Source organism: Limulus polyphemus, unplaced genomic scaffold, assembly GCF_000517525.1.
Source record: "Limulus polyphemus unplaced genomic scaffold, Limulus_polyphemus-2.1.2 Scaffold99, whole genome shotgun sequence".
Taxonomy (NCBI): Eukaryota; Metazoa; Arthropoda; class Merostomata; order Xiphosura; family Limulidae; genus Limulus; species Limulus polyphemus.
Window position 1 is genome coordinate 441,275 of NW_013665709.1, and position 16,276 is coordinate 457,550.

The 16,276-nt window shown below is 32.0% G+C and overlaps 1 protein-coding gene across 1 annotated transcript in view; it reads right to left on the bottom strand.

The window, feature by feature from the left end:
• The window catches only part of LOC106469872 (sorting nexin-6-like), a 49,980-nt gene that overhangs the window by 32,538 nt on the left and 1,166 nt on the right, over nucleotides 1-16,276 (bottom strand). The window contains 2 exon segments of the mRNA XM_013930385.2: nucleotides 2,315-2,416; nucleotides 9,948-10,059. Coding sequence (XP_013785839.1) covers nucleotides 2,315-2,416; nucleotides 9,948-10,013 — 168 coding nt within the window. The 5' untranslated portion in view covers nucleotides 10,014-10,059.

A 16,276-nucleotide genomic window follows, 5' to 3' on the forward strand; every position in this document is an offset into this window, starting at 1 on the left:
TAATAAATCAAACACAGTGGCACCCCACTCACCTCTTTCCATTTTTGGAAACATTCCCTTATATACACTTACTTTTATATATGACATCAATAACCAATCAAAAGCTCAGAATGTCCTCCTAGTGGCTTTCTTAGCCATTTTAAATTCTTTGGATGCCAACTCTTTCTTTCAAACCAAGATTTCAAGGAGGTAGGGTGTGTCTTTAGTCTGCTTAAAATTTCATATTTCTTTAAACTGAAATACAGCTTAGTTACTAAGCTTGATAAATTATAGTAGAATTCTATGGTATTGATATAGTAAGTTACGATTTTTTGGTTTATTCAACTGTATATATATATATAAAACCTAAAAAAATTTTGTTTCATATCCTACATATCCTGAAAATAAGGTCACTTTTATGTTATTTGATATGGTAACATGAGTGCACGTGAGCCACATCATTGTAACTTCTGTATTATTAGCCAGGCACAACTAAAAGGTCAATATATAATAAAAATAATAAATATATATAAATGTATAATGTTATGAGATTTAAGCTATTTCGTCTAAATATTTTTGTTTTTGTTTTACAATTTGTGTTCATTCTAGAATGAAGGAGGCATAATTTATTTTTATTTTCTAATTCTTTATGGTGGTTGCGAGATTGGTCAAATTTACTGAACCCGTACAGAGATTAATTACTGAAAATAACAAATAAAATATAAAGTTTTTTCTTAAGAAATGTTTGATAACTGTCTCGACATTAAAAAGATTTCGCATGTTAAATTTCAAAACTTTCTGATGCATAAAAGTATTTTTAATTTTAAAATTAATATTACTTTGCGTGATAGATAGGCGACACGTGAAAAAAAAAAGGCATGAAAGAAACATTGCTTTACAAACCTTAAGACTTAATAAAAAAAATTAGATATATTGCATATGAAAGAGTTAATCTGTTAAGAAGTGGGCAAAATGATTTTTAGTTTGGCAAAGACCTAGATTATCATCACATGACTTTCATTTCAAACTGACATAATATAGAAATAAATAACTGTTTGAGGCTTTTGATCATGATATTAAGTGTAATACATTAAATTCCATTATGTTTTTCAGAAGTTTTGAATCACTTATGAATATATTGTTGATCAGTTATTTTGAGGAATATGAAAAAAATATTGTATACTTCAACACAAGTAATGCGCAAGATTTGGTGATGAGTAACATATTGGATTTTATACCTCCAATATTGAGTTAACATCAAATGGGGTAAACCTTTGTGAAATTGTAGCAGCACTTATGTTTTGCTACATTCAGTCCTTCATAACCAACAGACATTCCCCCACACTGGAGTATCAAAGGAAATTGCCATGGCATGTCTTATAAGGTCCAGTGGATTTGCCTTAGTGAGCATCAAATATTTAAGACATCTACAAGACCTCATTCAAGTAGTGTTGTTAAGTAATCAAACATGCAAACATTTTGTCTGGCCAGGTCAAAATATTTTAAGCTCTGGTATTACATTTGATTAAGGCTGAACTATAATCCCTAAAACAATAACTCAACTTTTTTTCTAAGAATTCTTAAGCTTCTTTTGCTAGGATGTAAAAGCACCTTAAGAGTCAATTTCTGATGTAAAAGCCACTTAACACAACAGTTTGTTAGAACATCTGTCATTATGCATCTAGGAATTAGTGTGAAAGATAACATGGGCATCCAATACATTTGAATTAGATTATGACAAAAATTAGTTATCTCCACACCCTGGCATGTCTTTCTTTGATACTTAAGCAAACATTTGATCCATCAGTACAGAGAACTAGCCCAATCACAGAAGTTTGACTGGACTCTAGGGATCCAATCTAAGCATTCCTGCTTGTCACTGTGACTTAAAAAAAAAAACTCACCAATGATGAATGATCAGCTGTAATGCATGTGTGTGAAATCAGATTCTCACCAGTTGTGTGTGAATATTTTAAGATGTTATTGTTTGGATATATTAATTTATTAATATTCATTAATAATATCCGAGAAATGACAATCTCCTTATTTTCCTTTTTTTTTGGGGGGGGGGGTATAGAGACTGCATGTGCAATTGATTTTCACTGTTTTTGAGTAATAACAGCCCCTCGAAAGAAATCTAATTTTATTTCTGTGATTCTATTTTCAATATTTTCAAACCATTGATGAAGTACAGTGAAAATGGCGATCTCTAGAAAGCTTTGATTAATGTATTCATTGCTAATTAAATATAAAATGCATAATTCATAGAATGATTTCCAAGTTCATTATACATGTTAATAACTATAAGAAAAGTACTTAAGGATTATGATGTTACCTTTGTATGTACAGTAAACTTCACTTTGTCTCTTTCACTCAGAGCATCCGAAATGTCAACAAGTAGCGACTGATCTGTCAAATCTACCATTTCTGATCGATTCTGAAAATGTTAATTCTTTCTCAGTGAATTAGTAATACAAAAACAAAACTGAGTTATAAACTTTCATTTAATACAGGTGCATACATTATTTTAAAAATAAAGTTTGTGTGTAAGTGTACTTACACCCCAAACACTTACTTGTATACATGCATAAAACATTCATGTCTCATATTCAATTATTTTCAATAATCTGAGTATTTTTCAAGCACATTCAACATTTTTTTGTCACATGGCTGTACAAGTTATGTTTATTAATTAAGGTTAACAAATGTGTCTAAACACAGAATGAGACAAATTTATAAGCACGAGTATTTCCATTAGAAATTATCCCATAAACTCCTTGTACCTTGATATATATAAATTATAAAAGGACCACATATGCTTCCTCTAACTAGGTGTTCAAAGTAAATGATCCAGTTAACTTTCTGTACTACAACCCTAAACTATCCAAGGTAGGTTCAAGAATTCCACCAACTTGTTGTACTCAAAATCTCAGATTATACTAGACTTCTTTCAACTTCCTCCATTCAGATGTTCAAACTATAAATATTTGTCCAAAAAAGTGCTCAGACTACAGTAAGATTTAGAAAATTTCTACATCTAAATAACATAACATGTGGAAAACATTGGGTAATTCAGTCCTTCAAAGATGTTCTTGCACATCCACTCTTGAGAAAAGTAATAACTTAAACTGATCATTCATTTTTCAGGAAATCATCAATTCCCATCTTAAATGCTTGTAAAGTGCTAGCCTCTACTACTGTTGACAGCACTTCATTCCAATCCATAAGCCAATCATCCTGTTAGGAAAATAAGTGCCTGATCTGAGCTTAGCCATCTTTTCCCAATCTTAAACTTGCATCCTCTGATCCTATTGTGATTAGAATACAGCATAACAAAATCAGAGGCCTTTATCTTATCAATCTCCTGGATAATGTTACAAATTTCAATAAAATCACCTCTTATCCTTCTTTAAGAGATCATAACCTATCCCTATAATATAACCTTTCCACCTATGGATTCATTCTATCAACCCTCCTCTCAAATTTTTCCAATAAATCAACATTCTTTCTTCAATAGAAATCTAGGCTGTATAAAATATTCTACATGAGGCCTAACTAGTGATTTGTAAATAGAGATCTTAGATGACTGTTTATTTTAAACTATAATCACTATGTCTTATAAATACACCCTATAATCCTATTAACTCTACCACTAGCAACAGAGTACCTCTTCAGTGGCTTGAGTAGCTTTGGATCCCCAGTTACATAAAATGTGCGATCTAAATTACGCTATATTTATCCTACCTAACAAGTAATCTAAGCTATTCTGTAATACATCAACATCCTTAAAACAGCTAGAAACACCCAAGAGTTTAATGTCATAAGCAAATTTTATTAATTATGCCCCCTATTAATATCACATTATGTAATTTAGGAAAAGTAAAGGCTCAAGCACTGTTTCACTTCTGACCTTTTTATTTTCAAGGATGGTACTTGTTATCTGGATAATATAAAGGGTTTAGTCTTGGTGCACTTACACTTAGATTTTCAAGAAGCTCTTGATAAGTTACTATACAGAAGATTAGCTAAGAAAACCCATTGTTAGTGGCTGGGGAAAGCCTAGTTAGTTTAATTGTAGGGTGGTTAGATGACAGAAACTGAACAAATTCTTATAATGGAGTTCAGTCAAACTGCATCATTTCTGCTAGTGAAGTATCTCAGTATGATTTCCCTTTTGTAATTTATGTTGGTTTCTTTTAAGATATCGTAATTATTTTATCAGGCTCTCAAGAATTTTCCCCAGTACAGAAATAAAACTAAACTGAACTACAATTTCCAGGGCAAGTACCATCCTTGAAAAAAAAAAGGGTCAGAAGTGCAAGATTTCCCTTTTGTAATTTATGTCGGTTTATTTTAAGATATCATAATTCTTTTATCAGGCTCTCAAGAATTTTCTCCAGCACAGAAATAAAACTAAACTGAACTACAATTTCCAAGGCAACTATAATCACTGCTATGAAAAATAGGAGTAATATTAGCAACTCTCTAATCTTCAGGTACCAACTCACTAACTACTGACTTGTCAAAATGGAGAGAGGCTTCTGACCTCCTTCAGAAATCTAGGGAAAACCATGTCTGGTCTTGAAGTTTCATCTAATTTTAATCCCTCTATCTTTCTACTTACCACCAAGGAATTAATATTGACATGATTCCTATAAAACTTTGCCATTAACATCATTTAAAGGTCCAATCCCCATTTTAACAATGTAAGAATAGTTGTTTAAAAGCTCACTTTCTACCCTTCAAATCCATGATTGTAACCTATACAGATTCAACCTCTTGATTACCATTTTTTGTCTTCAATCCAAACATGATAAGTTCATCCTTTATATAAAGATACATCTCATTCCTTTTCTTAAGTCTACCACTTTTAAATAACTACTAATCTAGCATTTCAAAATAATTCCTATAATCAATATTTTCAAATCTAACCAAGTTTCAGGGTAAGTTTTTTCATGTTATTTTTGACATTTAGCCCCACCCCATTGTTTTTGATAAAATTAATTTCTTTGCTGATTTTGCAGTGAGCCTTAAAGGACCATTCCATTATTAACAAATCATACTACTGACAATAGTTTCTGCTTCTATTGTACTTTTTCTAGAGTGCAAGGTTCTGGTTGATGTTCCTCTAAAATCTGAGCTTCAGGGTGGATAGATCTCAATTTTTTTATAGTCTGAGTATTCTAATGTTAGGAGTATTAAAAACAAAATGGATGAATTTAGGGTTCAAACTGAAATGAAAGAGTTTGATGTAATACGAATTGGTAAATTTTCTAATAGGAATGATCTATCAAGATATAAGAACAGAGTCTATCTGGATAAAAAAAGAAGAGTATGAGAAACATCAATGGCAAAACTGTCTGTCTCCTTCTACAAGCAAATAACAAAATAAATAATGCCTTTAAAGAAAGATGGCAGAGTGAACAAGTTACAAAGGGTTCAACAGGAGAAGCCATAAAACTTAAGACCAGACATAAATACCACTAAGCACAATGTCTAAGTGCTCATGGGATACATAATCAAAAAGCTAAAAAAATAACCAGAAAAAGTGTGACCAACAGAGGCATATGAATTCTGTAGCCTGCAATAGAAGCAAACAAACCCAGATCATGAAAGGAGTACATGTAAAAAATGATCTTTTGAAGTGTTAGAAAAGGACAAGAAACTGATTTCCATAGATACCAACTCCTAAAGGTAGACTAACGAGAATGGTATACTGCCAGGAAGTAAGGTCTGCAAAAACATGACAGCATTCAACTTATCCAAGAAGAGAAGCCAGCTTCAGTAACAAAGGACCACATAATAGCCAGATGTGAAACTGTAGACAATAAATAACAATGTGGAAGGTGTACCAAAAAAGTAATGGAATTGGATCTCGTTGAGATAGAAGAGAGGAGTGAAAATCATGATACAGCAGGCCAGCATGGAGCAATATGAATAACAGGTCAATGGAAACAACTGATCTTGGGCAATACCTGAGAAAGAAGATGAAGAAGAGGGTAAATGTAGAGAAAAACATTTTCCCAGGCTGGTCTCAAAGCATCTACTACTATAGGCTGGACCCAGTGCTGGCAACCAGTAGAGCATCAGCAGATGATAAATTACTGTCACAACCAATAAAATACCATGTAAATGTAAGTAAAAAAGCACAGAAATTGGACCAAACAAAGACAACGATCAAGTCCTCCTCCCTTACCTGTTGCTAAATTTCACCACAGTCAAATTGTCTGGGAGTACTCAAACACAATGGTGGTGTAACAAGAGCAGGATATCCTAACAATCGTGTTGAATAGACCAAAGTTCCAACAGAATGATGTGAGAATGGAATACCTGAGAAAAGTGTACACCCAAAGGCTCTGGAGAGGGGGGATCAATGGAAAGATTTAGATCAAGAGAAGGTATCAGAAAATGGGAACCTATAATGAGAAATTCACGAGTAAGTCATGCTTGAAAATAATCAAGAGTAGTAAGAGGACTTCCAATAAACATATGTCAGAACAGACTACACAAAGGGGGCAAGATCCCATTGACAGTGTATCAAATAAGAAGGATTCATGGGAAATGCCACACAAAAATCCCTGGGGAAATATTATCTGGCCCAGAAGTCTTATCCTTCTTAAAATTTCCCAATTTTTTCTTAAGAAGCTCAAAATTAATACAACCACCTTGTTTCCATCTATCAACTGTTCAAGATGAGAAATACTGCTTAAATCTTCATTAGTAAAAACTGAAGAAAAAGTAGAATTTAATAACCTAGCCATATCATAACCATCAGATACAAGATTTCTTTTATTAACCCTCAAGGGTCCTACCCTTATCATACCATTTTGTTTACCCTTAATGTATTTAGTGAAATCTTCACTGTTAATGTTACATTTTCAGCCAACTTTTCCTGATGTCCTAATTTCTTGTTTGATCAACTTTATTGTTCTATAATCTTCTAAATCTCCCATAACACCAGTCAATTTAAATTTTTAAACTTGTGATGCTTTTCTATACTTTTATATCTTATACCTTTTGTGCACCAACCTGGTTTTTTACCTGCAGCCACTCTTTTCTTTCTATAAGAAATATGTGTATCTTAAGTATTTAACAATTTATCTATAAAAATTTCCACATCTGATCAGTGTCTCCACATAACTCAGCTGCCCAATTCACAATGGATAATTCTTGTCCCATCACTTAAAATTTGTAACCAAAATATTATTATTCCTGATCTCCAAATGCAGCAAAATATCAAACCTAATAGAGCAATGAATCACTTGCACCCAGATGTTCCCCAATTTCTACACTCTCAACCATTTATATATTAGAAGTTAACAATAAATCTAAAATAGCATTGTTTTTATTAGGTTCCTTCACCAATTGGTGAAGAAAACCATCCCAATTTCTACCCTCTCAACCATTTCTATATTAGAAGTTAACAATAAACCTAAAATAGCATTGCTTTTAGTAGGTTCCTTACCAATTGGTGAAGAAAACCATCTTGAATAGTTTCTAAAAACCTTTCTCCCTCGTGGTTTGACTATCATTTCCCAATCTATATGCCTGAAATTAAAATCACCCATAACTATTACTTCTTAATCTCACTGTAAAGTTTCTCACAAATTTCATCTTCTGGCAGTCTGTAACAAATTCCCACTAAAAGCCTTTTCCCTTTATATCCACTAATATAAACCCAAATGGATTCAATGTTCTATATCCTCAACTCTAACAGGATGTAACTCATATTTTACATATAAAGCAACTCCTCACCCTCTCATTAGTACTCTAACTCTGTTGTTAACCTATAACCCTGTATTTCTGTCATCAAAATCTTCTACATTTAATCATGTTTCAGATATTCCCATTATATAAAATCCTCCATTCCTACCAGTGCTCGAAGGTCATTTATTATATTTCTTATACTTCTAGCACTAAAATAGTAACAATTAAGCCTACCCTTAGAACTATTTCTATACTCATTTCCAATGCTAAACTTTTCTCTACATCATATTTTTAAATCCAACCAGCCAATCTGCTCATCCTTACATATTAACCTAAGCCTAGCATTTTGCCCTAGTAACCTACTTATAATTTCATCCCTATAGTTAATTCTTGGCAGTGTCTCTGACACAAGTTATGGCCTTTCTTGTAAAATGTCTTTATTAACTCCTTGTACTTATTAATTAGCTCTTCTGCCCTACCTTTCACTACATCATTAGCCCCTATGTGCACAACAAAAAAATGCATCAGTTATATCCTCCACCTGTGCCCCTAGGTAGCATAATCTTATTCTTTTCTCAATATTTACCCCACAGACTATCCTATCAACATGCCTTGTCAAAGAAGTACCTATAACTATGACCTCCTTATCATCCACATCCTTCTTTGTCTCTTTTGTTTTCCTTCCATCCAATAGTTCTCCATCTGCACAAGCATAGGGCTGAAATCTGTTGCTCAATAGAATAGACTCATTATAACTAAATCCACTACTTTTAGCCTTAATAGTACTGTTTCTAACTTCCTGAAAGTTAGCTGATGTATCCTTTGCATGTAAAAGCTGAAGTTCAGTACCTTAGGGTGCCTTTGTCGTGTGAGATTATATCAGTACTTTAAGGTGAGTATTTATTCCTAGACTACAAATACAATGGTTAAGACTAGTGTAGGAATTAAGCATTCACAGTTTGTTAGGTGTGATGGGTGAAATGACTGGGTTTTAATTGGGAACTCGAAACTGGTATGTACGTTTATTTAAGGAAGCTAGCAGTGAAGATGTGCAATTTGTATGTAAAGTTTGTAGGTTGGAGGAGAAGTTGGAGGCTATCATAATTAAAGTAGAGACAATAGATAAAGAGAAGGTTAAACTGTTGGAAATGGCAGCAAAATTTCAAAAAAAAGAAATAGACTCAATACTGAAAATATAACATTCATAAGGAGAAAAAAATGAGACCAGCAGAAGCACTGTCAGGATTAGGGCTAGCACTAAAGCAGATAAATCCAGCTCTGTAGACAGAAGACAATTAGGCCTGAGCAAATGATTGACTTTCATTAAAAGAAGAAGAAAATGTTTAGGGTGACACAAATTTAGTGTCCATATGATCATGATACATGACAGTAATACCAGTATACAATAGCAGTAATACAATGAACAATTAGTACTTACAATACATCTAACATTTATCCTGTTAAAGGCAAATTGTGTAAGTAAGACCACAAAGTAAATTATAAAAATTCTCATAATGACAGAAATAGTTGCACCTACAAGAACATTATAACAAAGTTAATAGCACAACAGTCAACAACTAAATATAAATTATGCAAGGAAAGCAGAGCTTATATAAGACTCCCAGACACTTTTGCAATAAGTCACATGGAAAGTGGGAGAGTGGAAAATTATGGGTAATTCAAGCATGTTCTACAATGCATAAAGAACATTTGGAAATCTGAGTCACATTTGGAGAAATCATGAGCATAAAGCCAATAAGACTTTCAGTGTTTTCAGAGGTAAGTCTACCTGATTTGAATTATAATAATTATAAAATGCTTAATAACCAATTATGCATATATGTATCTCCATACAGCTAATGATCAGACTTTGTTCTTGGAAACTTTCTGCATTTGCTTCTCATTTTCAAATTTTATTTTTTTCTGTTTCAAAATTTGAACATTCAAATTGCAATAGTAGTTTGGTAACTTATTTTTTCCCTTCCAAAACATTAATTCAAAGAATTGTTCACATGTATTCTTATATACAATTATTCCAAATGTAACGTATGGTACACATTTTTCCTTTTTACATATTGTTCAGAAATTTGTTGCTGCATAAACTGTATTATAAGAATAATAATAAAAAGCTTTAAAATTATGAACTTTGTTATTATCATCACACAAGTTCTTTCATTACTATCAGAATTCAAAACTGATATAAAAATACATGAAAATGTAAGGACAAATTAATACCATAATGGTTTACATATTACTCCTACCTTTGAATCTATATCACTGTCGGGCATTTTGGTGATATCGTCTGTTCCGTCCTGCAAGTTCAGCATATAGACAGTTCAGTTAGGTATTTCAATGAAGTGTTTCACACCCTACCTACCCAAAGAATATAATTATCCTGAGTACACTATTCATCAAATAGTTATTACAATATCAGCACATGCTAAGAAAACAATTAGATAATGGTCTTCTCCACAGAACTCTTTGGATCTAATATATTTTCTAATTATCTGAAAAAAGGTATTACAGCAAGCTTATTGTTATAGATTTAAATTAGAATAAATGAAACATATCAGCTGAAATGGAGACAATTTAAAAAAGATTTGCTTATTTAGCCACACTGTAGTGACTTAAAAAATTAAGAACTTTTCAAACTACAATTTCATTTAAAGAAAATACACAATTTTATCAATCCATTTCAAAAGTGGGTGTAATGTAAAAAAAAATGTATTATTGCATCTGTGCTTTCAACACCCCTTTTTTAGTATACAAAAATAAAAGTAACTTTCACAACAATTTAAATTTCATCTTTATTACAGCAAAGTTGAAAAATATCTTATTCTCACTGATTAATAAATTACAGTTAAACAATTAACCATATTCTTTTTCTCCCACAACATGGTTTAGCAAGCATGTTACATGTACTAGCTTTTGTAGTTTTTTATTATTTTCTAATTACTAGTCAAAAGGGCATAAAACTGTTTGTTAAAGTTTCACCCTTAATAATATTTCATGTATTTTTTTGCTTATAATATTTTGTATTTTAAAAATTATAAATCGATTTAATTCTTTTCAGTTGATGATTAAATACAAAAGTTGGTGCTGTATCTCTTGGCAAGAATACTATTAGTTATAGTATAGTTATAACTATTAGTTATAGCATGGCTGAAGGAAGAGGTATGGTTAATGTATGGTACTGTTTTTAAGAATCACTACAACCTGTACTTAATGTTTAACCTACGTTAACTAATTAAACATGTAATACTGAAGTGAAAAGATGTCTAATAAGTTTGTATTAATCAAGTGTTTGTGCTCACTCAAATTGTTTAATTGGAAATTAAGGAACATTTGCACTGATATATTTATCGTCATGATTGAACTATCTTATAAGTGTCGTGATATAAAAAGCTACTGGTATAATTGTGACGAAACTATTTATCTTTTAACTAAAGATCATATAAAGAAGTTAGTTCATATAAAGCTAATGCATTCTGCAATACTAATAAACTTTTACTTTCCACTATAACAGTTGTAAAAGAAGTGATTTAATTTCATTGATTTATATGTTCATGAATTTTAAATTTACAAGGCCTTCATCTGTCTGGAATACAGAAGTGGACAATACATTGGTCTTTGTATTGAAGCCAGCTATTGTATAAAAGAAAATTCAGCTATCAAAACTACCAAATTTGCCAGACACATCTTATGACAAGTATCAACTGACCATTCTATAAGATGCAGAGATGTCTAATATATCATTCACTGTATGAATCTAAAATTCCAGCATCTCATCACAGCACAAAAAATTAACACCTAACATACTTCTCAAAAACATTTTAACTATAAAAATCCAGCAATGCACACAAAGAAATACCTATGTTCACTAACAACACTGAAACAACTTTCTGGTACACTGCAATGTATACTGTATAGAATTAGCTACATTAATGTACACTTTCTATGTTCTGCACTTAGATTTTTTTTTTATCAGAAGTGGTTAATAACACAATAGCTTACAATGTAAAAGTAGAATAGTAAAATTATATATATATACATATATATATATATATACACACATACACAGATTAGTTATTACACTGTCACTAGAAACATTATTTTGATTGGAGATCCAATTTTATGGAAATTGGCTGGGAAAGCTTTTGCACGAAATGTGAAAGATCTTTTTAGGAAAAATGCTATTTTTATCCTTGTTCTCAACACTGAAAATGAAAGTATAAAAGAACTTGAGTACCATAATTTTCTGAATACACATTTGTTTTCACTAAAAAATGTATCTACAAGTCAGTGCATATAACATATAGTCAAAAATCTAATTTTTTTTTCAACCAGTCATGATCTTTTCTGATACATGTTGTAAACAATAATGCATACTTAGTAGAAATATTATGTTTCAATGGTATGTCTTATTAATTCTTATTTTCTAAGGTACAAATGAGAATTGTCTCCCATTTTCATTCATTTTCAGTATTTTTTAAAACATAATTTTGGAAATAAAATAATTGAGAAGTCTTATGATTTTTAAGCCTTAACTACATGCACACTTAGAAATGTTTAGAAATATATATATATATATATATATATAACTAGTTATTGCTATGTTGCATTTGATATTCAAAACTACAAGTAGTTTTCAGTAAAACCTTCAAACTCTGAGTCCAAATCATTGTCCTTGAACAGTTAGCACAACTAATCCATAAATGGCATCTCTGCGGACATCATTTTCATCTTTGTCATCCCCTCCTCTTTAAGTACTGAACAAAGTGTCAGTATTTGACTGTAATCAGCCAATACAGTCTTGTTGTGAAAGGCTTTGACTTCATGGTGTATTTTTAAATTGGTATTATAAAATCAAAATTGCCATTTTTACATACACACAGGAAGAAAATGTTTTAGAACAAACTACACACACCACATATTAGCAAAGCTATTGAAGAGTTACAGAGGACCACGACTACTGAATACCAGCAGTAAAGAATGATTATTTATTGACCATCATTAAAAATACAGCAAGTACTAAGGCAAACTCACTTTTAACAATTTTACGGATACTCTCTCTAACATTTTGACAATGTTCAGTTGCAGGCCACAACTGCAAAGATAGCAAGCACTACAGTGAATGTGCAATTATATTATATGAACACTCTAACATTCTTGTCATCAAAAGGGTACTTTTTCCACATTATTGTAAAGTCTAAGTGCATATTATTTATAGTGATAAGACAAAGTTGACTCTTTGTTCCTGAATATTAGTGTGTGTATTATATTCAGAAAATTACGGTACAAGAAATTATAACTTTACCAAAACTAGCTACAATGCAAGATGTTTTGAGAGAAAGAATGACTGGCAGATTTAATTATTAAAAAAAAAGAACTTGATGATGTTTTTTGCTGTTAAGTTCAACCAAATAAGTGAAAAATAATGTATTCATACCAAATTTCTGTGTTTGCAATGAAAGGCTTTTTCTCAAATGGTTTTAGAGGAGGATTAAATATCTATATATATGTAAATGTGTAATTTACAAGAATATAACTTTTACTAGAAGAATGAAGGATTTTGAAAATTCTGAAACAAACTGTAATATTTGTATTATCCCAAAAAGCACTTTATCCAAAAACAAGGGCTAAGGCCAGGATAGACCCCCCCCAGAAGTTAAGACAGAAGGAGGTTAACTAGTCTGCAGCAGCCATCAGTTTTTGTGCATCTAGTCCTAACTGAACTGTAAGACTGACTATTTGTAATAATGTCTCCACACATGATAGGGAGTAGTGTGCAGCTCAAACCTTGAACCTTCTGATCTGCAACCTAGCACATTAATCACTGCTGTATGCCACACCTGACCCTAAAATAAGCAAAAAAGATGTCAAGAAACTACTGTTTAGGCTAAGAAGGATTAGGAAAATGGTCGCTCGGAACATCAAGTTTGCCTGGAAGAGGTTTATTAAAAAAAAAGTAAAGGGTAAAATTATGTTGTTTGGGATACAGAAATTTGAAAAGGACTTCCTGTACAAGAGAAACTGAGTTGTTGACAAGAGAAAGAATGTTGTGGACAATTGATAAAAACAAAATCTTCTGGTAATTGCTTATCATGGTTGAAAGATCAAAACGAGACCTTGTTCCTTTACATGAATTTAAGAAAGAAAAAAAGTTATTTCGGGACTTGCGTACTTGAGGATAAGTTTGATATAGCTTTGGGGAAGATTGTGATATTAAAAGGTGAAAGTAGTAGGTTGGGAGCATTAAAGCAAGAAAAGAATTGGACAGAATTCAAATAAACGTTGCTTTGGGGGAGGATGAGAATACAGATGATGGGTTTACAAGGGTGCACAGTACTAAAAAGTTTAAACCTAGAGATACACGTTCAGGTGCCATTCTCTAATAGATCTAACCCACTAGCTGTCTTCAACACAGAGATGATTAAGAGGACTTGGATGGTAGGGAAGTCTCCTTAACCATATTGATCAAATTTTTTGTTGTGGGAAGCACAGAAAGACTAGGACTAAGGTTTGCTTGTCAAGTGCTAAAATACAAGGCACTATAATACATGTTGACAATTTAGTTGCTGGTACTAACGAGCATTCACCTTTTAAAGAACTTGCAGGAGTATATAATGTTGCAAAATGTAAATTAGAAGGGCTGCTTAACAAATATACAAAACTCCTTTAGGCACTTTGGGATAGAAATGGATTGGATGTGCAGAACAGTTGCAAGAATAATTTGGTTATTGATAAGTTGGACAAATATTTGGCAAAAAGCTTTTAATCATAGTAAATGAAAAATAATGCACTTGGGTTATTATAATTTTTATCATACATTTAATATAGATGGGAATCAACTGAACAGTGTGTATAAATGGATAACTTAATCAATTACATAAGAGCAGTAATAACATTGATTAGTATTCCACAAACTAGACAATTAATCAATATTAGTGTTTATGATTATTACTGGTTTCAATTATTCCAACAACTGATTAATTAAAATCATACCTAAATCAACAAAAAACAATTAAATAATTGAAATCGGGGTTTCTGATTATTCCAACTATCTAACTAATTGAAATATTCCTATTACCTTAGTTTGTTGTTAAGCAATGCTAGATAATAGGCTATCTGTGCTCTGTCCAATTTTAACCTTAGAAGTTATCTTTTTATTCAAATTTCAGTTTTGGTGATTCAGTGAGAGTGGAAGTCTCAAGGTTCATTGGTCTCAGATTCAATTCCCACTGCTACCAAATTGCTAGTCCTGTCTCTATTGCAAAGCTACTGTGGTTATCTGCTACAGTCACTAATTTTGACCTGCTGACTAGAGGGAAGGCAATTGTCTGTCAGCACCCAACATTTTTTTTTTCTTTCTTGTATATACCATGGTTTGAGGAACACTGTTCTAATCAGTTAATGCAGCCATTAATTAATTGATTAGCAAACACAACTAATCGCCAAGATCTAATAGCATGACTAAAGATAAGGATCTTGGTACAGTCAGGGATAAGTCACTCAAGCCATGACGACAGTGCTCTGTTGCTAATAGTAAAACCAACAGAATTTTAGTGTTTTTATAGACATACTGATTACAAGTGAAAAAGAGGTATTGTTATATCTACACAAATCACTACTTAGGTTTCACTAGGAAAACTGAATAGTTTTGGTCTATTTATCTAAGAAAAAAAATTGACTTAAGGGAAAAGATTCAGAGTACGACTAGGAATAGGATGACTCAAGGGATGGAAAAGTTATCTTATGTGGAGATTAAAATTCATTATTTTATTTTGAGAAAAGAAGGGTAAGAGGCAATTTTACTGAACCTCTGATTTCTTTGTGCTATATTTTGAAGATAATAGGATGAGAGGGCACAAATTAAAGATTACAAAAAAAAAGACAGGCTAGGCCTCAGTAAAGACAGACAATTTTACTTTTATAACAGTATGATTGACTCTTGAAACAAGTTGCCTTTTCCAGTAGTGAAGACACACATTTCACTGGAGTAAAAAGTTTAAGAATGGAATAAATGCTTTCCTATAAAGTAAATGATAGATTTAAATTTTTACCTTTCCCAAGGATGGTTGTGCAATGACAGCCCTGAGGGAACAAATAATCCCTTGCTTTCTATAAATTATGTCATTTTGTGAAAAACTGGTGAGGCTTCATTTAAGCAATGTATGAATATCAACATGATAGAAAGAGTGCACAGATGGAATACTATAATGATACTTGGTTTAAGTAATTTAAGCTAGGAGAAGCAGGCCCAAGAATTACATGGGTACCATGTCCACACAATCAGAGGGGCTCATAATGTTTTTTTTTTTTGTTCAATTACTGAAGTTGTGAAAAACATAATATGGGGGAAGTAACAGAACATGAGAACCTACAAATCATCTTGGTACCAGGTCCACAAAAACCTAATCTGTAATCTGAGCCTAAGGAGAAGAGACTTAGTTTTAGTCCTTTTTTATTTGGACCATAAAGAAGTTTTAGGGAGGGGGATGCTTGATTCAGATGATCAAAGTTACTAAAGGTTTGGACAGTCATTCCACAGTTTGCGTGAGTGGTGGAATGGCAAGGGTTAAAGATATAA